Source organism: Dipodomys merriami, unplaced genomic scaffold, assembly GCF_024711535.1.
Source record: "Dipodomys merriami isolate MVZ:Mamm:240054 unplaced genomic scaffold, mDipMer1.0.p SCAF_27, whole genome shotgun sequence".
NCBI lineage: Eukaryota > Metazoa > Chordata > Mammalia > Rodentia > Heteromyidae > Dipodomys > Dipodomys merriami.
Window position 1 is genome coordinate 4563126 of NW_027204159.1, and position 27113 is coordinate 4590238.

A 27113-nucleotide genomic window follows, 5' to 3' on the forward strand; every position below is an offset into this window, starting at 1 on the left:
TGTATTAAAGGAAAGGTTTCTAAATGGACAGGTTTTGTGAGCAAAGGATGATGGTGTACATTAGAGAGGAAAGGGGATTTTATTAGAAGGCCTTCCAGTAGAAAAACTAGAAAGTGACTTAAAACTGCTTTTCAAGTTGGTCTGGGACTCCTTGTCCGCAGACATTAAATAAGCCAGCGAGTCAAGTCTCCAATCCATCCTCTTCCTGCCTGCCTCTTGCATGAAAATGTGCTCTGAAGTATTTTGCAGATTACTGCCAGAACTCTGTACCAAAGTTGGAACTTGGGAGATGCAAATTTCCTGTTCCACTGGTCATGCAAGCCCCCTTCCCAGGTGGCAGCCAAATAAATGGCTTACTTTGTGGTACACAGAACAAAAAGTAAAATCTAAACACTTATCTCCTGGACTCGAGGCCCTCCCCTCCTCACTCTGTGTGCTCAGGTCACTCTGGTCTTTTGACTCTTCATAGCATCAGCTCCTCCCAGGCTCTTACCTTTGCTTACATCAGCCTTCTACCTAGTAACCTGTCAAGTCTCAGTGTTAACTGCCACATTCTGAAGTGGCTCTGACCACCTACTTAAGTGAGGTTACCTTGTTGATTCTCTTAACTTAGACCTTTATCATTTCAAAATACCTACATGATTTTTCTTTTGTATGTTTATATGTATATGCTAGAGTTAGCAAGTATTTTTTTGTAAAGGGTCAGAATGTGGATTATGTTCTGTCCCTATCAAATACTAATTATTTAAGAACAAGAAACCTTGTTATTAGTGCCTGTACCAGAACAGGCAGTGGACTGATCAGGTAATGAGCTGTGATTTACTGACTGCTTGGGCCAGTGCTTATTACCACTTATTGCAAATGTTCAGTGCGTAGGTAGCGTTTAATTTGAAAGCAGGTTTAGGATCACCACAGGCAAGATGTACCTGACTTACATATAGCAAAGTGAGAGCTATTATATATAATTTGCCATTTTTGAAGTTCCTCAGTGATGCTGATAAATCATACAGATTGTCATAGAAGCTGTGTTTGTTGCTCAGATTTCCATTCCAGGTTGAGGCTATTGGGAGTCCAGGCTTGCTGTACAGCTCAAATTTGAGACCCTCTGGAACTATCCTAGGCTGAAGAGAGCCTCCCCACCCAATACCATGAGTCTTGCAAGAACAGCCCTCACCCACAACACTCAACCACCTCAGCCCAAGACTGGATGACTGAAGCTCCAGAGCTTCCCACAGGATCACCACTGCGGTTATAGGTCTGAGCTACCCAATTTAGCTTGTGCCTCTGCCCAAATCTCTCTCCTTTCACTTCCCAACAAGTACCACAGGGTACTTTCTGATAAACTTCTGGCACATGAATCTCCATCTGCTGATCTGTTTCTAAGGAAACATAAGGGTTTTTTTTTTTTTTTTTTTTGTCCTTTAATCAAGTCATTGATTTAAAAAAAAAAAAGGGAACAGGACAAATGAAAGATAGCATATGATGGATAACAGCTTTGTAAGTTAGCCTATGAACTCCCAAGTTTTTAAAATGCAGAGACTTACACACATTTTTATGGAGTGAGATTCTCTACAGGATTCTTGATCCAGTGAACACTGCAGAACAATAGGCTGACACGAATCAATCATAAATGTCAACTTTGCATTTGTAGTAGTTAACAAGCCTATAAGTCCATCCAATTGTCAGCCCATCCTATTAAATATCTGCTGTGAGAATGATGTCAAATAGTGCAAAAAGACAAAGTTCTCTGATATCTAATTCAGGAGCGGGTTAAATTATGTTAAGGCAGCTAGTTTCCTTTAACCACATTTGTGACAAATTTCACGGATGTAGGTACCTTCTTTTGAAAGGAAAGACAACTAAATTAGGATTTGAGTAATTGTTTTGTCTGCCATAGTTAACAATAACATCTGTCCCCACTTTGACTTTGTTTCTCTGGCTTGAAAAATACCTAATACGCCTTTTTTTAAGTAAAGAAGCTAGGCACCAGTGGTGCTTATTCTTACCTATATTCCTAGATACTCAGAAGGCTGAGATCTGAGGGTCATGGTTGAAAGCTAGCCTGGGCAGAAAAGTCTGTAAGATTCTTATCTACAATTAACCATCAAAAAGTTGGGAGTAGAGCTGTGGCTTAAGTGGTAATTGCTTGCCTTAACAAGCCCAAGACCCTGAGTTCAAATCCCAGTGCCTCCAAGAAAGAGCAAGAATCTCAGAATGTACATAAGGATTGATTATCTTACCTACCAAAAGGAATTCTCCAAAGCACAAAAAGCTTCTGAAATTTGTCAACAGTAGTACACCTTCTAAACTTCATTATTACTAACCTGATGAACAGTAGAGCCACCAGAACCCTGAGCATCTGAAGAACGGGTCACAGGAAGTGGCGGTACCAAATCTGTCTTTGAACTGCAAGAGAGTTTTAAAATTAATGAAGACCCTAGGCATAGTGGCTCATGCCTGCCTTCCCAGCTCTTTGAGAAGTAGAAACTGGGAGAATCAAGGTCCAAGGCCAGCACCAAGAGGGGAGGGACACTTTCCCAAGACCCTATCTAAAAAGTAACTACAACAACAACAAAAAGATTGGAGGTTAGACTCAAATGGTTTTGAGTGCTTGCCTTGCAAGTGTGAGGTCCTGAGTGCAAACTCCAGTAAACACTGCCCCCACCACCACCACACATACACACCACAAAATACAATAGGTTAGTAGCTAGACTCAGAACTTAAGTGAAAGAGGGCTGTTTTCCTCATTGGCAAAGGCTGTTTTGGAACCACATGCCAATGTCCTCAGACCTGCCCACTTACTTCACTTCTGAGAGAACTGATCGCTCTCCATCTGAACACTGGGACCTTCGATATTGGTGGTAACTTCGTGGTGAATGAGAATGCCTGATTCGGACTGGGTCACCCTGAGTCCTGAATGACAAGAAGAAAGAATGGGCAGGGAGGAGGGAGGAAAAGAAGGAGGGAGGGAGAAGAAGGAAGGAAGGAAGGAAGGAAGGAAGGAAGGAAGGAAGGAAGGAAGGAAGGAAGGAAAAAGCAAGAAGGAAGGAGAGAGAGAAAGACAGAGAAGAAAGCAAACAATCCATAAAAATAATTAGAACAGGATAATTTGATTCTTCCTGAATACTAAAACTGCAAAAATGGTTTTAAGGCTGGTTTTTAAAAGAACTTGCTTCTTACAGGCCTGATAGCCTTTAGTGACTTAAACTTCATGATCTGTTCATAATAATAATAAAAATGAAACACTCCCTCAGCCATCCATGAAACAAGAACTGTTTATAGAGTATTTGCATGTACAGGTGGATATTTGTTTAACCACCAATCTAAATTCAACCTTACAGTTGAATTCTCTCCAGGAGTATGGAAGATACAATGTAGTCAAAATAGCATCTCATGCTTATCAGAAAGCATTCATCATACTCCTGTCTGCTAATTAGTCTATCATTAAGAATTCAATCTTGCCTGGCTCTGGTGGCTCACACTTGTAATGCTAACTACTTAGGCGGCTGAGATCCTGAGAACTGAGGTTCAAAGCCAGCCTACAATGAAAAGTCCGTGAGACTCGGATCTTAACCAGTACCACCAAAACAAACAAATAAATGAATAAGAAGTCTTTACTTGCTAGATCTTAAATGTTCTAACCACAAAAAGTGAAATGTATGGTGACAGATATGTTAATCAGCTTGATTTAATGATTTCACATTGTAAACATACTAAACCACTACATTATAAACAAACTACATGGTACACTTTAATCAATTATGCCTTTGATTTTTAAAACTTCCATCTTTGTGTCCTATAAGGGTGGTAGGGAGAGGCTAGGATTTATCAACCTGAATTTTCTGAGTATGAAAGAAGCACGGGTTGCCTAAGGGAAAGCAACCAATGGAGTGGGCACAAACTTCTGACCAATCCCAGCAATGAAGCACATACACAGCCACCTGACTGGGGACCGGGAACTACATTCCAATGCTTGTGAAGCCTGTTCGACTCCATGTGCTAGTTCTACAACAAATGTTTTGTGCTTTAAGGCAGATTTTATGGTAAACATAATTCTTTAGATGTTAGGTGATAGATTAAAAATAAACTTTGGGGGCTGGGAAGGTGGCTCAGTGGTAGAGTGCTTGCCTTGCATGCATGAGGCCCTGGGTTCGATTCCTCAGCACCACATAAGAAAAAAGAAAAAAGCCAGAAGTGGTGCTGTGGCTCAAGTGGTAGAGCGCTAGCCTTGAGCTGAAGAGCTGAGGGACAGCACCCAGGCCCAGAATTCAGGCCTCACCACCGGACCCCCCCAAAATAAATAAATAAACAAACTTTGTTTCAATCAATAAATATCACAGAAAAAAGCCTTTTAAAATGGATTTTACTCATCAAAAGTCCCATTGTACCTACCTTGTACAAATGGACAGCTACAGGAAATGGAATGACTGAAGAATGAGGATAGCTTTAACATCCATTTCTGTCTCTTTTTCCACATTCACTTCTGTGTGTTTGTGTGTGTGTATGTGTGTGCGCATGCACATGTGTGCGCGCATAGGACTTGAATTTGAGCCTGTGCACTGTCCCTGAGCTATTTTGTTCAAGGCTAGTGCTCTATCACTTGAGCCATACCTCCACTTTCAGCTGTTTGGGTGATTAATTAAAGATAGTCTCATGGACCTTCCTGCCCAGGCTGGCTTTGAACTGCAGTCCTTAGATCTCATCCTCCTGAGTAGCTAGAATTACAGATGTGAACCACCAGCACCTGCTTCCATATTCACTTTTCATTTCTGTTAAAATATACAAATGAAAGCACTACAAAGAGCACAACTGAAATGCAAGAAGGAATTTCTCCCTAGCATTAATAAAACATTAACAAAAAGATTTTCAATGACATACTCACTCTATTTTAGTGTAAGGAATCTCTTTTAATTGCTCTTCTGACAATCCAGATGGATCTACCAATTCCTTTCTAGAAGGAAATAATCATGAGAGAAAACATTGCAATGTCAGTATATATATATATATATATATATATATATATATATATATATATATATATACACACATACATATATATATATATATACACACACACACACACACACACACACACAGATATCTTTCAGTATGTATCTTTTCCTTTATAATCCTGTTCTAAAATGCATTAGTGAAACTAACATTTATATAAAGCAGGGGGTATGAATGAAAAAAAATGTGTTTAAGGAAAAATGGAAAGAAACCCTTCTGGTAGCTCTTTTGCTTCTTTCTTTGGCTTTTCTACATGTACACTTCTGCCATCCCCTGCCTGTTTCCCTTGTGGTAGAGGTCTCTTTTCTTCTGGATTTGTTTTCTTTTGTATGTATTTATAAAGTATTGGTATATCTGAGTTCCACTTATGGATGAGGTAAGTGACCTCAAACAGGAGCTATCTGGAACTGTTTCCCTGGGCTGCTACCCTACCCTGGGCTTGGACAGCATATAGTAAGTAGCCAGCTGGCAGGCTGTGGACCAAAGCTGCCTCTCAGTGGCTCTTCTTGGTATTGCATTGTACTACCTGGATTTTAGAACAATGATGTAAAGACCCCAATACTCACTGAATATGTTTCCATAACTCCTCTTTTGCTTGGACATCAGGGCTTCTCCTGTAGATAAAGAAAGCAACACTCATCTCTGCAACTATGCTTCATTTATAATCTAAAGACTTTATAACCTACAGACTTAAAGATCTTATTTGCCATCTGAGAACAGAAAAGGAAGGATAGGTCAGGGAAATTATTTTTGATAATCATCAAGTAAATTTTTGACTGGGGGCCACTGAAGAAAAATCACGTTTCATTGGAAACATCACCTTGACAACCTCATCCAGATATCAGTAGTTTGCAATAAAAATAATAAGACATCACCACAAGAGGGAGCCCAAGCCCACTCATTGAAACTTGCAAAGCTATTGTTTGAGCTCCAATGCCTCCTCAGCATAGCTCAGTGAATGAAATACCTTTCATGGATTCTTGAAAAAATAAAAAAAGCAAAAAAGAGTTTCCTTCGGTGATGCTAACATTTCCCCTAACAATTGTAAACCTTGTGGTTCTAAACCTGAAGACTGGACCAGATAGTACTACAACTTCCTACTATTTTCCCAGACAAGATCCAATCTGTTGCTGATGAATGCTTTATAAGATAGGAGGCTTTGTATTTCATACACTATGTCTCTGGTACTTAATAATGAATTGAATTTTCTAGCTTTTCATTTGGGATAGAAAAAACCATAATGAATGAATAACTATAGATCATCACATTCTGAGCTTCAGGAATTCTGTTAAGAGAGATTTATACACAGTGAAGAAGGAAATTAAGAACATGGGAGGAATTGAGAGATCCATAGCTCACTGTATTATCTGAAATGCCAAATAGACACATGCAGAAAATGTTATATACAATATACATAATATATATATATATTATATTGATATATTTTTCTGCAAAGAACTATTTTTCAGTTACTTTCCTCAGATATTTCTCCTTTTCCTCCCTGAGGCTTGAACTCAGGGTCTGGGCACTGTCCCTGAGCTTCTTTTTGCTCAAGGCTAGCACTCTATCACGTGAGCCACAGAGACACTTCTGGCTTTTTTCGGAGTATTTTATTGGAGATAAGAGTCTCACAGACTTTGCTGCCTGGGCTGGCTTTGAACCATGATCCTCTGATTTCAGCCTCCTGAGTAGCTAGGATTACAGGCATGAGACACTGGCACCCAGCCTAGAGAATTTCTTAATGTAACTTCCATTCTATTTATTATGTCACAGATATGTAACATATGTGACCTCTCTTAAAGTTCAGAAAAATCTCAGGAGGATTGCACTCTCCATGGAGAAGAAACTAGGAGCTGCAAGCTCATGGAAAGCTAAGAAGAGGAAGAATAATAAGCTAAAATTAAGAGTCCTTGAATATGAACAGACTGTCAACAGCACCCAGAATAAACTTATAAACTTATGAATAAACTTCAGAACTTTTGATGACTAAGTCCAGCTTGTTCTGTACAAAGCCAATTCATCATCTGCAAAAACATAATACTCTGAGGGATGTGGCGGTACTGGGGCTTGAACTCCAGGCCTGGGGTTCTCATTAACAGTACTCCTACCACTTGAGGCACATCCCCACTGCCCACTTTTTGCTGATTAATTAGAGATAAAGGTCTCTCACATTTATCTTCCATGGATAGTTTTGTATTGTTTTGTTTTTGACAGTCAAGGGTCTTGAACTTGGGGTCTGGGTGCTCTCTCTCTGAGTTCTTCTGCTCAAGGCTGGTGCTCTACCATTTTGAGCCACAGTGCCACTTCCCCATGGCTACTTTTGAACCAGGATATTCAGACCTCAGCCTCCTGAGCAGCTAGGATTACAGACTTGAGACACATTAGTGCCTAGCTGAGATAATACTTTTACCGAGTTGTCTATACAACACTTCCATCTGACTGTCTACTTGGCATCTCAAATTAATTAAACAGAAACTTGGTCTACCTACTCCTACCCTCACATCCCCAGCTCATTCCTTCTTTTCTCAGTAAAGCGGCATGGCTACCCACCCAGAAAACATGAGTTCCTGAGTTCAAGCACTGGTACAAAAAAAAGACAATACCATTAGATTTGTTTTTTTACTGATTTCAGCTGATCAAATAGAAGCAATTCTCAATGCACAGATATTTATTTCCTTCAAAAGAATATTTCTTAGGGAGCCAGTAGGGGAATAGAGGGAGAACACTACAGGGTAATAGGATGGATATGACCAAGTACATTATGAACATGTACAAAATGTCAACATGAAACCCATTGTTTCCTACAGTTAACATCTGCTAATGAAAAGGGAAGAAGGAGAGTTCCTCTGGCCACCATGGAGTCAATGGCATCAGATGAACCTCCCATCCTCACTAACCACCACAGATACAACCCAGAGAACTGTGTTCAGGACTAGGCAGCATGCACCCATGATCTGTGAGAGAAAGGAAGCATAAGGTCCCACTTCTCTAGCTTTCTGCTTGGGTATCTTCCCAGTGGTGCGGGGGAGTACAGCTCAGGATACAACAGTCTCATGGAGCTGAGGACACAGAGATCAGAAAAGGAGGCTGTTGACTAGGCTGAAACTGAAGCTCAGGAGGGGAAGAATAGGGGAGCCCTCCTCCCCTCACCTCAGACTCCAGAATTCAGAATGGGAGTTCTCCTTAAAACGGCTGAGTATGTTCCTCAAACAAAACATACATAACAAGCAGGTCAGACTGTCAGGGGCCTTACAAAAGCACTACTGCAAGGCTGAGAGCGTCAGAGGCACCAGACAGGGAGAAGTTCTATGGCAGTCACAGTTGAGGGTTTGACTCAAGTGGTAGAATGCCTCTGCTTGGCAAGCACAAGGTCCTGAGGTAAGAAAGAGCAAGAGGGAAGTGGAGAGGAGAGAAAGAGACAGAGCAAGCAAGGGAGGGACCAAGAAGCTTGACCTCAGGAGGACCAGCTTAGGCAGTGAGGACCAAGCACAGTGTATTCTAGGCCAGTGGCAAAGTAAGAAGTTCCACATTATGGAAACACAAAAGAGCCTGATAAGACAGAGAGGCTCAGCAGTAATCTAACTACCTTCCAAAACAAAACTTGACACTGCAAAGAAAGACTGCATAGTCCCGACCTCTGAAAACACTCACCTAAAATTTCTAGCATACAAGAAAAAATGACCAGACATGAAAAGTCAGGGGAATGTAAACATAACTAGGCACTGGGGTAAGAATAGTGCATAGAAACAGACTTTGGGAAGACCTCGATGCAAGTATGAGAATTCTTTTTTTTTTTTAATTTTTTTTGGGGTCCGGTCATGGGGCCTGAACTCTGGGCCTGGGTGCTGTCCCTCAGCTCTTCAGCTCAAGGCTAGCGCTCTACCACTTGAGCCACAGCACCACTTCTGGCTTTTTTCTTTTTGCTTATGTGGTGCTGAGGAATCAAACCCAGGGCCTCATGCATGCAAGGCAGGCACTCTACCACTGAGCCACTTTCCCAGCCCCCGTGAATTCTTTTAAAACCAAATTATCTAAAAAAAAGAACTGACTTTGTAATTTAAAATGTCCCATAAAGGAAACTCCAGGCACTAATGGTTTCATTGGTGAATTATTTTTATATGTTTTTTTATTGTCAAAATACTGTACAGAGAGGTTACAGTTACATGAGTAAGGTAATGAGTACATTTCCTATCAAGCATTGTTACCTCCTCCTTTGTTTTTCCACTATCATCCCTTCCCTCCCTACCTACCCAACTCCTCCTGCCCCATCCTCCATGTTGTAAAGTTTTCAACATAGTGTCTTGTTCATTGGTGAATTATATAAAAATATTTAAAAATTTTAAAAAGCTATCTGAGAACTCTGTTACCAAAAAGCCTAGCAAAAATATTACAAGAAAATTATGGATCAATATTTCCTGTAACTAGTGAAACTGTTTTAAAATAGCAAATAAAATGTAGCAATGTACAAAAAAAGATAGCACATATGATTCAAAACTGAATTGATATATTAGGGCTGGGAAGGTAGTTCAGTGGTAGAGTGCTTGCCTTGAATGCATGAGGCCCTGGGTTCGATTCCTTAGCACCACATAAGCAGAAAAAGCTGAAAGTGGGGCTGTGGTTCAAGTGGTAGAGCACTAGCCTTGAGCTGATTAGCTGAGGGACAGCGCCCAGACCCAGAGTTCACAACCCATGACAGGCAAAACAAAACAAAACTGAATTGATATAATTCTTCCACTAACAAAGAAGAAAAATCCATATGCAAACATCTCAATAGGTACATAAAAATACGACAGCATTCAAAACTCATTCAAGAAACAAACTTTATTACTCTGGGTAATGTTATCTCACAGCTGTAATCCTAGCTACTCAGGATGCTGCAATCTGAGGACAGCAGTTCAAAGCCATGCCAGGCTGGAAAGACTAGTTCCAATAAACTACCAAAAGTCCAGAAGTAGATCTGTGGCTCAAATGGTAGAATGCTACTTCTAAACAAAAGAGCTCAGGGATAGTGCCCAGGCCCTGGGTTCAAGCCCTAGGACTGGCACACAAACAACAATAAAAAAAAAAAAAAACTCGTCACTAACTCAGCAAAAGAGGAACAGAAGAGATTTTTCCTCACTATTAAGGCACTAATGTGAACTACTGAATTCATCTTCATAAGGGAGAACCAGCCAAGAATATCTGCTTTCTACCACAACTCCTGTTCTATAGCATAATTCAACCATTGGCTGTAGGAGCTAGCTAGTATAACAAGAGAAGAAAAATAAAAGAAATGGTTTAAAATGAAAACTACCACTGTTTATAACAATGTGATTGTAGCAAATCCCCAAAATAATGCTCCCACATGAGTCAATTTCTACAGTTAGTGAGGTTGCAGTGTGTTTTGAGGGACTGACTTGCTATGTCACCCATGCTGGTGTAGAACGCGTTATAAAGCCCTGGACTGTCCTCAAATTCACAAACTTCCTGCCTCAGCCTTCTTTCTGAGTGCTTGGGTTTCACAAGGACAACCATGCCTGACTATCAGTATTTTTTAAATCAGATTTGTCTACATACTAAAAATAAGTGGAAGAAATTTACAACTATATAAATTCTAGATCATCAAAAAGCACTAAATATTTAGGATTGCCAAGCTCCAGGCCTGTAATCCAAGCTACTCAGTATCAAGGGTAAAAGTCAGCTCAGATAGAAAAGTCTACCAAACTACATCTCCAATTAAACAGCAAAAACCAAACTACATCTCCAATTAAACAGCAAAAACCCAGGCTGGAGATAGGCTCAAATAAGCACAGTCCATGAGCAAGAAAGCCATATGAGAGTTTGAAGAACTGAGTTCAAGCCCTCCTACCAGCATAAAAAATATTAAATATTTAGGATTAAATTTAACAATAACTACTAAAATTGTAAATAAGTTAAATAATAATTATAAAGTTAATAATATAGTTAAGTAATAATAAGTGGATGGATAAGATTAATTTTCTCAAAACTGGTCTCTAGGGTTAATAATAATCTTAATTTTAAACCTATAGTCTTTTCTAGATGGGTGGAAAAGACTGACAACTTTGTCAAAATTTTTTTTTTTTTTTTGGTCATGGGTCTTGAACTCTGGGCCTGGGTGCTGTCCCTCAGCTCTTCAGCTCAAGGCGAGCACTCTACCACTTGAGCCACAGTGTCACTTCCAGTTTTCTGGTGGTTAATTGGAGATAAGAGTCTCATGGACTTTCTTGCCCGAGCTGGCTTTGAACCACGATCCTCAAATCTCAGCCTCCTGAATAGTTAGGATTAAAGGCGTGAGCCACCAGCACCGGGCTTGATCACAAATTTTATATATAAACACAAGGAACTTAAAATGGCTCAAAACTATCTTGAAAAAGAACAACATTGTAGAATTTACACAGCCTGATTCAAGTGTTACTATAAATTACAGCAGTCAAGACAACATAGTGGCGTACAGATAGACAAATAGATCAATAAAACAAAATTGGCTCACATACAGGCAGCTAACTGATTTTCAAGGAAGGCTCTAGGATATTTCAAAGAAGCTGGTCTTTGCAACAGAGAGTATGATATAACTGAAGAAATACCTGAAATAAACCTCTCAATTTCTAGTTAATATACATATAGGAAATAATCCTAGATGGATCCCAGGTCTGAATATAAGATAAACTTTAGAAGCTGCTAGAAAAAGATGAGACTATCTTTGTAATCTTGGGATAGGAAAATATTCCTTAAGATGAAGGGGGGGAAAAAGGACTAGTTGTAGTGGCATACTTCTCTAATCCCAGCTTCATAAAGAATTCTCATCACAGGTGAAATTCAAAAGTTGTGAAAATACAGAGCACCTGCCTAGCAAGTGTGAGGGCCTGGGTTCAAAACCACCCTCCAAAAAAAAGTATTCACTGGGCTGGGAATGTGCTTAGTGGTAGAGTGCTTGCCTAGCATGCATGAAGCCCTGGGTTCGATTCCTCAGTACCACACCACATACACAGAAAAACCAGAAGTGGCACTGTGGCTCAAGTGGCAGGGTGCTACCTTTGAGCAAAAGAAGCCCAGAGACAGCCCTGAGTTCAAGCCCTAAGATGGCAAAAAAAAAATATTTATAAACTAGGTACTGGTGGCTCACAATTGTAAGCCTAGCTACTCAGGAGCTTGAGATCTGAGAATTGTGGTTCAAAGCCAGTCCAGGTAGACAAGTCCATGAGACTCTTATCTCCAACAAACCAGCAAAAAAGCTGTAAGTAGAAGTGTGTCTCAATTGATAGAGTGCCAGCTTTAAAAAAAAAAAAAAAGAAAGAAAAGCAAAGTGAGAGTTTGAATCCCTGAGTTCAAGTCCCACTACTGGAATTTATAAAAGTATCCATAATATATGTCCATAAATCTGAAAAAAGAACGTGTCCAGAATACATAAAGAACCTACATTAAAAAGACAAAAGACTTTTAAACCAATGGTTTAATTGATTTCCAAGTCATTACAGACTGATAAATACAACTGTCATAATGTATGCTGCTTAGTAGCTTTTTTCAGGATTTCTGTACAAAAGCAGTCTCACTCTGATACACTAATGCTACCAACACAGTGTGCATGAAGTTCTAATTAAGTGGTAGGCATCCTAGCATCCTAGACTGAGCTAACTCCCCCCCCTGTCCCCCCTTCTCTCCCTCCCCCTGCCCCCAGGTTCCTGGATTGTAACCTTGGGAGCTTCCTGGCCTCTGTCAGCCTGACCTCATGCTCTCCTGCCTGGCTCCCTCAGCGTTCAGATGGACCTGCCTGGTTTGTTTCTGCATCAACTTCTCAGCATCCTCCCCTGATCCCATCTCTCCCCCCACAAAGCAACACACCACATGCCTAACCGCCCACTTGGAGTCACAAAGGGATCTACAGAATGGGAGTGGGGCGGGAGGAGGGGGGCAAATCATGATACATAGAATAACACACATACACATTTTATCAGCTCAAATGAAATTAACTTGGGGGACTGGTAGCATCACCATGATGGGGTAATTGTACTAACACATGGCATTGCCTAGCAACAGGAGGGGCATGCCAGCCCCAACACTGGGGTGTAATGAATCACTAACTGACTACTGCTCGCAATCGCTAATTTGATGGGAAGACATCCACATCTGGCTCGGTCTGGAACAAGACTTGAGAGAATTCTTCAGATTGGAATTGAGAGAAGCAGCAGGTATTTTACCAACAGCCAGGCTTCAGAACAAAGGGGCCTATTTCTATTTATCCAGCCAGATGTCTACATCTGTTCAAAAATAATACACAAAGAATATGGTTTTGACAGCCTAGTTTCTCTGACATTTTGTTTTAGCAGAGCTCCAGAGGCTTCAAATATAGTTAATGAATGTCACAAACATCAGAAGGTGCATATGACAAATAAACAACAGGGCTGCAGTGAAACTCCTGAGACTGTCTGAGCATCCATGTGCTACTTTAAGCTAGTGTTTGGAGAGAAGGTGTAAAAAGGTGGCACATACGAGCGAGATCTGTGTCTGGATCGCCTGTTGTTGGGGTCCGCTTGGTTTTTTTCCTTTTGTCTCCTTAATACAGCTTCCCACTGAGGTGCTGAATCAACCATATCATTCTCCTGTCGTGTTCTGAAAAGAAAAAGCATTCATCTAAAGTTAACCTCCAAGCTGCACATTTGTAGTAGTCACCTGTAATCCCAGCAGGGAGGCTGAGGGAGGATGATCAAGAGTTCAAGGTCACCTTAGACTATATAGTAAGACCCTATTTTGAAAAAATAAAAACCAAAACAACATCCATACCTGAGGCCTTGTTTCATCTTCATCTTAAAAATGCTGTTATTGAGGCAGTAGCTTTTTTTTTTCCTTTTCAGTTGTACTGGAATTTGAACTCATGGCCTCCAGCTTGCTCAACTTGCTGGCTTGACTAGTGCTCTGACACTTGAGCCATAACTCCAGCCCAGATTTTTGCTGGTTATTTTGGACAGTGGATTTTCTTATCCCTTCTGGCCTTAAAGCACCATCCTTCAGATCTCAGACTCCTTGAGTCACTAGGGTCTGGCAGCAATTTTATTACAACCACAGAAAGCTGAGAATGTGTTAACTGGATTCATATATTCTTAAGTAGATTAAGTGTTAGTTTATACATATTAATGTATAAACCAAGACATTAATATGTAATAGTCTTATTAAATAAAGACATATTGTCATTTTTTATTCTTTTCTTTTTCTTTTTTTTTTTTTTTTTGTCAGTCGTGGGGCTTGAACTCTAGGCCTGGGCGTTGTCCCTTAGCTCTTCAGCTCAAGGCGAGCGCTCTACCACTTGAGCTACAGCGCCACTTCCAGTTTTCTGGTGGTTTATTGGAGATAGGAGTCTCACGGTCTCTCCTGCCCGGGCTGTCTTTGAACCGAGATCCTCAGATCTCAGCCTCCTGAGTAGCTAGGATTACAGGCATGAGCCACCAGCGCCCGGCTCATTTTTTATTCTTTTGACAAACTTTTCTAAAAAAAGATGTGTGTCAAATAAAAATTCATTAAAAAAATCATCTGAGTAAAGAAACAACAGTGTAGTGCTACAGTGGTGATCTTAAATGCTGAAACAAAATCACTTTTTAAAAATAGGCTAGTTGAAATCGTATTTAAGAGTTGGATGCTGGTAGAGTCACATCTGTATTCCTAGCTACTCAGGAGGCTGAGATCTGAGAATCCCAATTTGAAGCCAGCCTGGGAAGAAAAGTCTCTGAGACTCCATCTCCAATTAACCAGCAAAATGCTGGGTTGGAGACATGCCTAGAAGGTGCTGAGTCTTGAGTACCACCCTTCCCTTGCAAATGTCTAAAATACAAGTATAAAACTATGGTGGCAAAAGGCATTAGCAGGTGGACACGCACACACCAGGCTGACTATAGCTTGCTCACAGGTGGAAGAGGGAAGGGGGGAGAGTAGAGGACATTCAATATGGGTGGAACCAGGCAGGGAAAGGAAAAGTGGGGGAAGGGGCAGTAAACAGCACTGACACTTGACATGTGAAATAATAGGATAGTGCTACCAAATCCTCTGATATTTAAAAAAAGATAATTGACAGATCTGGATATTTAAAGTGAATTCTTCCAACTATCAAGTATTAGCAACCAATTCTGAGTTTTAAAGCACTGTGTGGGCCTAAAAAACTCATCCATGGATCGCAGACACATTGGACTTTTGCCTTTCCAATAAAGAGGTGAGTGTCACAAGGGCGAGGGCACTTGGCATTTCACAGCCAAACTTATCTGAAGTAACTGCAGTTGAAGCAGCAAGGCTCTGGTGTCCTCACACCAGTAATCTTAGCTACTCAGAAGGTGGAGATCTGAGGATTGTGGTTCAAAGCCAAGCCAGGCAGAAAAGTCTCTGAGACTCTATCTCCAATTTATCAGCAAAAGACCAAGCTAAAGGCATAGGTGTATAGCATGCAGTAAGTGCAGTTCAGTGCTTCATGTATATAGACTGCCTCCAAAGAGCAGCGTGATGTATGCACTGACTAGTCCTTGCAAAAAAATCAAACACCTGTAATTCACAAAATTCACAGGAGGTGGCCCCAGTGAGGCCTCCCAGGTGTGGGAGCAGCTCACAGTGGTCAGGATCATCACATCCTGTCACTGTGGCCAGGGGAACGCCCCTGTATCCAGGTGCAGAAAGTGGACCCATTTACAGCCTTGCTCTCTGAATGGATGTCTTCCCATTCCTCTGTTACAGCACTTAGGACAGAGTATGGGCTGGGTATCTGGATTTGCTTATAAGTGCAAATCAGCAAGCGGTGGCAAATATTCATTTCACACAGAATTAAACAGAGATCATGTAGGGAAACATGTAGGGCAATTTCAAGTTGAATAAAACAGCATCTTGCAAGGAAGAAACTATTTAAATCCCCAGATTAAAGGAAAATGGTGTTAAGTTAAAAAAAAATCTGTAACATACCCCAAGTCTTTGAAGTGTGTACATTTCCTCAGTAAAATTTCACTTCTAACGGTCTATTATTTGAGGATTAACAGGATACCGGTCATGGAATTTTTCACAGATTCACATGGAATTGTCACAGTATGTACAGAGTAGATTAAAACTGAATATATACTGTCACGGCCTTAACATTAGAAACAGCCAAAGCTGAAAAAGAACACCAGCTGGGATCACAATCACTAAGCACTCTTTGAGACTAACATGCCCATTTGAAAAGTCCTATGTGAACCTGTTCAAATATGTGTATACACATTTTCATAATGGCTTACACCTACAGGCCTTCCCATGTGTAATATAACCATAGCAAGCCACAAGGCCTATTGCAATCCCTAAGACTGGGGGATTGGGGCTAGGAAAGAGATACTGGCATAGGGAGACTTCCCCTCCCTTCCCACAGGACCCCATACCCAGATTTCTGGGCTTAAGGTGAGGCACAAACCACAGGTCTTCTAACTCCTAACCCTGGAGTCTGGCACACTAAGCTTCCGTCCTGAATGGAATCACTGCACAGTTCATAAGCAGGATTAAATTTTACAGCATCAAGTATCTTTTATTCATGAAGTAAGAATCTTTAAATATTTCTGTAAGGTCAAACCTTCTCACAAGACTAAGGCCTAGCTTAGGCAAGCACACACTTTTTCAGAGTAGAACTTTTTTTTTTTTTGTCAGTTGTGAGACTTGAACTCAGGGCTTGTGCATTGTCCCAGAGCTCTTTTGCTCAAGGCTAGCACTCTACCACTTTGATTCATAGCACCACTCCTGGTTTTTTGGTAGTTAATTCGAGATAAGAGTCTCACAGGGGAGGGAGGATGGGAAGGGATGGGAAGGGGAAACAAAGGAGGAGGCTACAATGCTTGATAAGAAATAATGTACTCCTTATCTTGTCCATGTAATTGTAACCCCTCTGTACAGAATTTTCACAATAAAAATTTAAATTTAAATTTTTAAAAAAAGAGTCTCACAGACTTTCCTGCCCAGGCTGTCTTTGAACTGCAATCCTCAGATCTCAGACTCTTGAGTAGTTAGGAGTCTGGCACAGAGTAGAACATTGAAAAGAAACCACATTGTTGTATATTAACTATTGTGGAATTTAGCAGGTTATCTTCATATTCAAACTTTGATGATAAAATATTAAAACTGCAGGGATACACATATACATATATCTTTTACTGTGCTAGTCATAAGGACTAAATCAAACCAAATTTGTTTCAGATTATAACATGTACTTTGTTTTTGTCCATTGTGGGGCTTGAACTCTGGGCCTGTGCGCTGTCCCTCAGCTCTTCAGCTCAAGGCTAGCGCTTTACCACTTGAACTACAGTGCCACTTCTAGTTTTCTGGTGGTTTATTGGAGATAAAAGTTTCATGGACTTTCCTGCCTGGGCTGGCTTTGAACCACGTTCCTCAGATCTCAGCATCCTCAGTAGCTAGGATTACAGTACTTTTAACTTTGATGTTGTAAACTGACCAGTCTCAAGGAAGGTAGTGAAATGTGGTCATGAATATTCTTGTGACCCACAGCATTTATTTAAAGACTGACACCCCCTACTGGTGATGCTGATTCATAAATATTCTAAGAAGCAGCATTAAAAATGTAAGGCCTATTGAAGAGTTACAACAGAAGCACATCTTCCTGAGTAATGGCGGTGAGGCCGCCTCAGTCTGTAATGAAGTTTGAAATTACACCCTTACAAAAGGCCTCAGAGTAATGGTGCCTCATTACAAGAATAAAAGTGTCATTTCTTCCATTGCTAAACTGCCCCAGAAAACATAGGTGTGACTTGAAAAGAAAAGCCCTAAGAAGCAAAAGTGTTGTAGGACCTCAGGCCTTTAGCTATAAGAATTATCTCTTTTTTTATGCACGAGTGAATGAAGGTGATCTTTAAACAAAAAGAAGATGTCTCCTATAATGGTTCTACTTTAAATCTCACTATTCTTAGGTATGGGATCTACATGTATTTTCTGATCCTTTTCTGATACATTTTAATTGTGATATAGGATTTATATCAGGAAGAATTGAAAAAAATACTATTAGCTGGGTTGATATGGAACCTTTTAAAATCAAAATGAGCTGTTACATCAGTCCTCAAATTCCCAAGGGGGAAAAATACATGGGAATATATTTGCAGACCTATTCATTTTCAAATGTTGTAAAAGATAAACAACAACAAATAAAACAAAAATGTTTTGTTCTATATCCTTTGATCCTGTTTACATTTATCTCTGTCAACAGCTTGAGTGCAAAGTATATCATAACAATGCTTTCACTTTTTAATTAATGTATAAAAGTTGTTTTAAAATAGAGCCCAATTTCAACAATGTATCTGAATTGGAGAATCTAATATATTTTCTCCATTTCTCACTAAATCTCACAATCTACTTTTCTAGGCAACATATGAAATTTAGATTTGTACTGCATTTGACACTTAATTAAAGTTTTAAAAGGTTTTGAAGATGGAATGTCATATAATCATTTGATAACAATAATGAAGATAATAACTATTCCTATTCTTTCCTTTCTTCCCTATTATACTTCTGCCTTTTCTGCAAAACCCTTCACATTGCTAAATGAATTATTACACAAATCCTGTCCCTTTATCAGTTTTGTTCCTCATAGGGCCTTTTTATACACCAATTCTTAATTCACTGAGATAAAGACCATGTTTAATGCCGAATGTGGCAGGCTTTTGGAGCAAGTGCATCAGGGAGTTTCAAGCTATGTGGGTAGTAGCATCCACCGCTTTCAATTTCTATGTAGACCCAGTTCTACCATTATCTGACTGAGACACTTGGGGCAAGCTGCTTAAATCCTTTGGTTAGGTCTCAGTTTCCTCATACACAAAGAAAAAATATTGCAAAGATATTTTCTAGCCTTAAAACTCAATGTGTCTCAATTTCATTTCCAAACAGGCTGAAGTAAACCTCTGCACTTCAACTATAGCATACTACTCCAGACAATTGCTTTGTGTGGCCACTCCACTGCTGAAATTAAGTCAGCCAGTCCCAACTGAAGGAGACCTTGTATTCTCACCAGCTGTACTCATTTTTGGTTCACCTGCTCTAAAGCAATCTTCATTTTTTTCAGTAGTTTTTCTTCCCTAGGGAAATTTATATTGGTTTCAGGCATCTGTCAACATACTTCCTTTAAGACCAGCAAGCAAAAATTTCATTTGTTTTTTTTCTATCTTCCCCTACCATCAATAAATTAATCTTATTTGCTCTTAAAAGTGTTTTGGTCTCTTCCACTTATTCCCTGTGCTCCTGCTACTAAAGCGGGCTACCTCTAATGCAACCTCACTTAGAAATTCTCTTGTTTCTGTAATTCTTGAAGCCTGCTTTGTCCCCTGAGAGCATTCCAGCAATGTCACAGCGTTCCTGCAGTGCTGCAGCCTTGCATGTCCCCAGTCATCTCTGTCAACTCTGATTATACACTAGAAGCCCCCACAGCCCCACAGAGCATGGCTGTGTCTTGGTATGTCCTGGTGCAGCAGACATCAGAAGCCCTGCATCCGTGACATGGTGACCACACTCTGTTTCCACTGGCTTATTCTGAACTGTCTTCTCCACAACCACAATCTCCTCCTTGGCTGCTGCTCTTAAAACAAAAGCAGGACCACAAAGAAGGCTTGCTTGCAAGGAAGAAGCATCTGTTTGCAGCTATGTGGAAAAGTCTGCTAACATCCCAAACTAGTTTTTCTGGTGTATAGAGACATGCCATTTTTTTCTCTGGTGTCAGTACTGAGGATTAAATTCAAAGTCTGGGCACTATCTCTTAGCTTTTCTGCTCAGGGCTAACATTCTATCACTTCAGCCATATCTCCACTTCTAGCTTCTTGGTGGTTAACTGGAGAAAAAAGTCTCATGGGCTTTCCTATCCAGGCTGGCTTTGAACTGAGATCCCTAGATCTCAGCCTCCTGAGTAGCTAGGATTACAGGAGCCACCAGTGCCTGCTTTTTAAAAAAAATAATTCCTCTTCTTCTTTTTCCACTCTCACAAAAAAGTTCTCTTAAAAATCACCATATTCAACATTTGTTTTGATCAAATATGTTGTTCCTGTTAGTTAGAGGATTTCTGTATTTCAGCCACAGAAATATCTCTCTCCTAAAAAAGTAATAAGACCCTACAGAATATATTTAAAATTATCTTAATCTACTATACAGATACTAATAGTCATCGAATAGGCTAATCAGTCATAAAAGGCAAGAAGAAACTCTAACAACATTCATGCCAGAATGAATTCATGTTGAAAACACTGGCTTCTTTGTTCAAGAGAGCTGGGCTCCACTTTATAGGCAAGGTTAGGCAGCACTGAGTGATACTGTGAATTGAATAGCACCTGCTATTCTTATTCCAGCACATCCATTGTCTCCTAAATTTTCACAGACTTCTTGTGAAGTGGGTAGGACAGGTCTTCCAAACTGCACTCAAGAAACAAAAGATTCTGAGGGTAAAGAAATCTACATGGAGCTATGAAATCCTTCAAAGCTGTGTGAGAACCACAACACACCTCCTTAATTTTGATGTGTGCACACAGAGCCTCACATACGTGACTCATGTGTTTATGATGTAAACATTCCTGGATGAAATTAGAGAAAAAATTCAGATGGCCTCCTGTTGCCAATTTGCACTAGTCCTGCTCTTTCTCTGAGCATCTCACATTTCTTACTTTTTAAATCCTTACCAGACTCCAGGGTTACTTCCACAGTTTTGCTTATGCAGAAAACACCAGACTATTTGAGTAGAGCAACACATCAAAGCTGATGAATGAGAGACAAATCCAGAGGATATTCTTAGTAATGCTCAAAGGACTGCTGATTTCCATTAATAGCACCAAGGGTACTTTGGAGACCACTTTCTTTAAATGTGAAGCATATTTTATTAAGCTTAAGGTATTTTCAAGCTACTTTCTGGTCTTCCTTCAATATGTTCTGAGCAAGTTCAGAGCATGGCCCATGGCGTCAAATTTATAGAGATAATATTACAATCTAATATTCACATTCATCATTAATTCAAAGGGCCTGTTCTTTGATAGGCTACCAGTTTGATGAATTTAATCAAATGAATTGTTTCACAAATCAACAGAACAGTACAAATAAAAGTTTAAATATTTCAGCTTCTAATATTACCAGTTAATATTAATCTACTTTCAATTTCAAGATCACAGATCCTTATCTTTTGTAAAAGTGTAGCATTAAATATACATCTAAATCACACATGATTTTACTTTCAAATTTTAGGGGGATATAAGACCATTAAAACTCAAGGGTTAAGAATGCCTGTTATTAAAAAAATAACCAAATAAGCAGAGTACCAATGGCTCACATTTGTAATCCTAGCTACTCAGGAGGCTGATATATAAAGATCACAGTTCAAAGCCAGCTCAAATAGGAAAGTCTGTGAGACTTATCTCCAATTAACCATTTAAAAAATGGAAGTAGAACTGTGGTTTGACTAACAAAAACAACAACAAATTTGTAAAGTTAGGAATGGTAAAGAAATAGTATATAGAACCAAATGCAAAGAAGAAAAGGCTGGAGCCAGGTACCAGTGGCTCATACCTATAATCTTAAATACTCAGGAGGCTGAGCTCTGAGGATGATGGTTCAAAGCCAGCCTGGGCAGGAAAGTCCATGAGACTTATCTACAATTAAGCACTAGAAACCCAGAAGTGGCACTGTGGCTCAAAATGGTAGAGCACAAGCCTTGAGTAGAAAAGCTCAGAGATAGCGCCCAGGCCCTGAATTCAAGCCTCATAACCCATGAAATAAGAGAAAAGGCTGGAAGAGGGGCAGAGAGGAAGTAGAAATTCCAAAACTGGCCACAGGACACTCTGGCTCCGCATCTCAACATGCTCCCACCTCATAGATTTAATTTAGTCTGCAGAGTAACTGATACAACAAAGCAGATCAGTTGTTACCCCTACACATACTTTACAGATTAAAAAAACACAACAACTAAGATTCAAATCGACAAAATGAGTTACCCAGGGTCAAATAATAACATAAGGCAGAAACCCTGACCTAAATTCTTGGGAATTCTGAAAACCCACTGGATCGTATGCAGAGACATGATTCAGAGAAGACAAAGGAAGAATGGGAGAGAAATCTAGGGAAGGAAAACATAGGGCCCACATGGGAAAACATTAAGATATAAGTATAACAGAAGCAGTGGGATAGGGAAGGAGCTGAAGCTGTGAGGATAAAAATGAAGAGGAAGTGAAAATGGCCAAGTTCTGCTCCAATTTCTAGCTATCATAAAAAGGTAAAACATTATCTTCTCAAGCCTCTAAATCTATAAGACAGTCAAACACCCATACGAACTATGAAAATACTAAAGTAAGTGCCATGGAAGGGGAAAGACACTAATGTTGCCCCCAAATAAAGGAAGAGGCTGAACCCTGCTCTTTTCTAGGGAGCTCTGGAACAAACCCCAACAGTGAATTACAACTACAGGAAGAATACTCACACATCTGGTCTCATTATTTCTGAACACGAAGTGGGAAGAGATACTAAAAGCTATATTGTTTTTCTAAAACTAAAACTAAACAATAGTTGCTTCATGTAGCTTTCTATTGTTGACATGAATTTTGACCTTCTTTTTTTTTCTCTTAGGACTGGTGTTTAAACTCAGGGCCTAGTAGCTTGCCCAGCTGGTGCTCTACCTCTTGAGCCATGCTGTCAGCTTGTTTTTTTGCTGGTTAATAATAGATTCTCATTGACTTTTCTACCCAGACTGGCTTTGAACCATGATCTCTAGGTGTCAGCCTCCAAAGTAGCTAAGATTAGAGACATGAGCCACCAGAGCATAGTTTGGCTTTTATTTTATTTTTTTGGTACCAGTGCTGGGGCTTGAACTCCTGGGCATTGGCCCCGAGCCTTTTTTGCTCAAGGCTAGTGCTCTACCACTTAAACCATAGCTCCACTTCCAACTTTTTGGAAGTCAGTTGGAGATAAGAGTCTCACAGACATTCCTACCCAGGCTGGCATCAACCAGCACCCTCAGACCCTATCCTCCTGAGTAGCTAGAATTACAGGCATGATCCACAGGCTCCTGGGTCTGTTTGACTTTTAAAAAGTAGTGTTAAAAGCCTGCTTTGGATGTTATTAATTTCTATACATCTTTTTATTATCTTTTGTTTCTCTTTATAGAATGGAAGGTGTTTAAATTGTTACCCATGGAAACAGCAAAACAATTTAACCTCCAATGGTATGATTTTGTGTGTGTGATAGGGGAGCAACCCACAATAATTTCACAAAATTGACTCAAGACTAATAGGAAAGATGTTCTTTATGTTAAGAAAAAAATAACCAGCAAGAAGGGATGGCAAAAGGAAAAACATTCTAAGGACCATACAACTTCCTACAGTAACTCTGCCTCTGTGTAAAGTTCCCTCCACTAGATATACCATGGGCTTCAAAAGAGTTCTGAAAAGCCCTGTAGTTTCCCCTCTTCACAGGCCATGTTTTCCAGAGGGAGAAGGGAAAGCAGGGTATGCTGGAGTGCAGGCCCTTCATGTGATGTGAAGCACTCTGGACTAGCTCCAGAAATGTTGTTAGCAAGAAGCAGAACACAAGCTTACACCAGATTCTGTTTGCCCAAGGCCTTTCCTAAAAGCTCAAGGGATGACACTGAGAGTCCTTGAAGGGACACCTCCTCTTGCCAAAAGAAGTCCTGTACACAAATTCATCGGACACCAGGAAGCAGACATACCGAGACAGGAACAGGGTTGCAGTTTAAATGTTCAGATCTTCACATTCTGACTTAGAATCTGTGCATTCCGGCAGAATATCCAAGGCTAATCAGGGATATAGACACCCACAGTGGCGCAGCGTAATGGGTGATGGCAGCAGAGGTAGCATGACTTGTGCCATCCACCCACCCCTTTCCAAATGCATCAGAATTCACAGGAGGGGAGATAAGAACAGAAAGGCTTACTTTTTCCTCTGCCTACCTTTTGCTTTGCCCTTAAAGCTAGACTCTACACCTCATCTTCTCATAGAGAAATTTCTATAACCCTAAGGCAATTATTCTACAGGTAAATGATGATGAAAGCCATTTGAATCTGCTGCACAAAATATGTCAGAGTGTGCTTTGAAAGGCATTTCTCATTACTAGCCCTACAAAGTGCATTAGCATTTAAGCATTCACAACTACTACATTCTAAACCACACTTCCTGCCCAGTACCAAGAAACTATTCGTGGGGGGATAGTTCCAGGAGGAATATGGAAACTGCTCGAGCCAGATCAGCACACAGCAATTTAAGAGTTTGGTGATAACCTTCCAATAGTGCTTCATTTTTTTTTGGGGGGGGGGGTCCAGTCATGGGGCCTTAACTCTGGGCCTGGACAGCGGTCCCTCAGCTCTTCAGCTCAAGGCGCGCTACCACTTGAGCCACAGCGCTACTTCGGGCTTTTTTCTTTTGGCTTATGTGGTGCTGAGGAATCGAACCCAGGGCCTCATGCATGCAAGGCAAGTGCTCTACCATTGAGCCACCTTCTCAGCTCTAGTGCTTCATTCTTAACAGCAAATATCACCATAAGCACATCTAGCTCTCAAAGACACTGTTGATAAACAAGCTACGTTCTGGCCAATTGAAAACATATAGAGAACACCAATGAGCACAATTTAGGATATCTAAGCAAAACAAATACATTTGTTAAAATTATGGCTTGATCAATGAACATGTTTTTAAAAAGTATGTCTTTTTCTGTTATTTGAACAGAAGTACTAAAATACAGAATCTCAGAGAATAGAACACCTAAGGGAGAATTGTCTCCCATAATTGGGTTTTCACAGATAAAGAAACTGAAATTGTTTCCTTGAAAAAGGTCTAATAACACAGTAAACTCTTACATCCACCTGTGTAATTCCAGCTCCTAAGAATGTTCCACATAGAAAAACGTTCCAAAGAAAGTAATCCACTCTTACAAAGCTCTGGGCTATAATTACACTGGTTTTGTAGTCTGAGAGGGCAGGTGACTCAATCTGTGCCAAACACAAGGGCTCCAAGCACTAGAGAAGAGCCTCAGAGATTATCTAGTCTAGTCTAACTTCCTCATTTTACAGAAGAGAAAAAGACTCTTACAATAAAAAGCACAGCAGTCCACAGCAAGTATCACTTGCTCACAACTGTGTTACTCAAGAGGCTGAGATTTCAGGATCAAGATTTGAAACTAACCTGGGCAAGAAAAGTCCCTGATACTTTTATCTCCAATTAACCACCAAAAAACAAATAAAAAACAGACGAGGAGCTGTGGCTCAAGTGGTAGAACATTAGCCTTGAACAAAAAAGCTCAGGGACAGAGGCTAGATCCTGAGTTCTGACCCCAGGACTGGCAAACACACCTCTTAAAAATGTGAACTAACTGTATTCATCTGTAGTGCCTGATGTGAATGTAAACACGTATTAGGCATGTACAGACATGTGTGTATGTATATGTATGTGTGTGTGCATGTGTGTGTATGTATCTGACAATAAGTCTTATTTTTGGTACAGTAAAATACAGCAAGTCACATTAAAAAAGACTTCAAGGAGAAATCTCCTATAAATGGACTTCTCTAGAGATCTATCAACTTTAAATATTAAATCCACTAAACACTGTATCTAAATGATCATCTTAAAAAAAAAAGAAACCAAAAATAAAATAAAAGAAGGTGACAGTGGCTTATAGCCAGCTACTCAGAAGGCTGCAATCCAACAGATCAAGGTTTAAGCCAGTGCAAGCAGAAAAGCCCACAAAAACCTACCCTTAACCAGCAAAAGTCCAGGCTGGAGGCCTGGCTCAAATGACAAAGAACCAGCCATGAATGAACAAGCAAGCAGAGAAAACTAAAGGTCCTAACCTTAAGTCTTCATTCTGGCAAAATACACAATAGCTAGCTAGCTTGATAATACAACTTCACTGATGAGTTGAGTTGTTTAATCATCTTATCATAAACATAAAAAGTGTCAAGAGCTGAGATTCTCTACACCAGTGCTTTAAAATAGTGTCAGAATCCTTTGTGACACAGATGAGAACCTCAGTTTCTATGATAAGTGGCAGCCTGATTTCAGAGTTCGAGTCAGTCCTGAGAGATATTACCTGTTTCTCTTTTTCCGGTGCTCTCTATTAGAATTTTCCGATTCACTACCACTGCTTGTGTTACAGCGCGAGCGTGACCTGAAGGCAAAATGGGAAAAGAAAAGGGGGGGGGCTATGTTTATGAGAAAGAAGAAAAATCTCAGAAACATTCATTTGGTTCTTTAGCAGTGATTTTTGTAATAAAACTGCTAATCTAGATATAAAGAACTACATTATCCCTCTCCCAGTCAGTTGTTGCTGAACTCATACATGCAACTAAGTCTACAGCTCAGGGAAATAACAAGGGCAGGAAAGATGAAAACATATTAAGGCAAACGTACTCCCAGAAGGACCATGAGAACAATCATTTCCAACAAAACTTAGACATGGCAAAGCTATAAGCTCCTATAGTGGACTAAACATGGATGAAAAGTATTAGTCCTCTTCCCACTACCACTTATACAGAGAGATTATTTCCTCTGCTTTGAATTTGCAATGGTCCTGTGCCTGCTTTTACCAATCAAATAAGCTGTGAAAGACACTCTGACGGCTTCAGGAATGTTCTACAACACTCTTGCTCACTGCTACTTCCTCTCCACCACCATCAAAAGAAGACTAGGCTAGCCACTTGGATAGACCTTATAGACAGGTCCAGCCAAGTCTCCAGCCACATTCCCCAAGAGGGAAACATGAGAGAAAAAGGTCCCCAGCTACCACACTGCCTCCTCTGCCATCCAATGCTAACTTTGCAAAAAAAAAAAAAAAAGCCTGTTTTACCAACAGAATTATACAATATATAGATGTGCTTATAAACACATCTACCGACATATAAAAATTTGTTGTTGCTTTAGAACACCAAATTGTGGAGTGGTTTATAATACAATAATGAATAACTGAGCCAGCTTTAAGTAGAAAAAGAGAAATGACTCAATGTCCAAGGATGATACAGAATGGAAAACTGAGAACTAATTGAAACTAAACCTGGTTTTTTTAAGTTAGGAAAAAAATATTTACAACATACAATATAATCTCTTAAGCAGCCACCATATCAAAGAAAAAAACTATTCCCACA

The 27113-nt window shown here is 40.0% G+C and overlaps 1 protein-coding gene across 3 annotated transcripts in view; it reads right to left on the reverse strand.

Annotated features, from left to right (window-relative positions):
- Nucleotides 1-27113, reverse strand: part of Epb41l4a (erythrocyte membrane protein band 4.1 like 4A) — a 237591-nt gene that overhangs the window by 2451 nt on the left and 208027 nt on the right. For 2 of the 3 annotated variants that reach the window (XM_070036043.1, XM_070036045.1), the window contains 6 exons: nucleotides 26063-26140; nucleotides 13498-13617; nucleotides 5577-5624; nucleotides 4883-4951; nucleotides 2803-2913; nucleotides 2325-2406 (listed from right to left, as the gene is read on the reverse strand). In XM_070036043.1, the coding sequence (XP_069892144.1) occupies nucleotides 2325-2406; nucleotides 2803-2913; nucleotides 4883-4951; nucleotides 5577-5624; nucleotides 13498-13617; nucleotides 26063-26140 (508 nt within the window). The remainder of the gene's footprint in view (nucleotides 1-2324; nucleotides 2407-2802; nucleotides 2914-4882; nucleotides 4952-5576; nucleotides 5625-13497; nucleotides 13618-26062; nucleotides 26141-27113) is intronic. The other variant, XM_070036044.1, reaches the window with a different exon arrangement.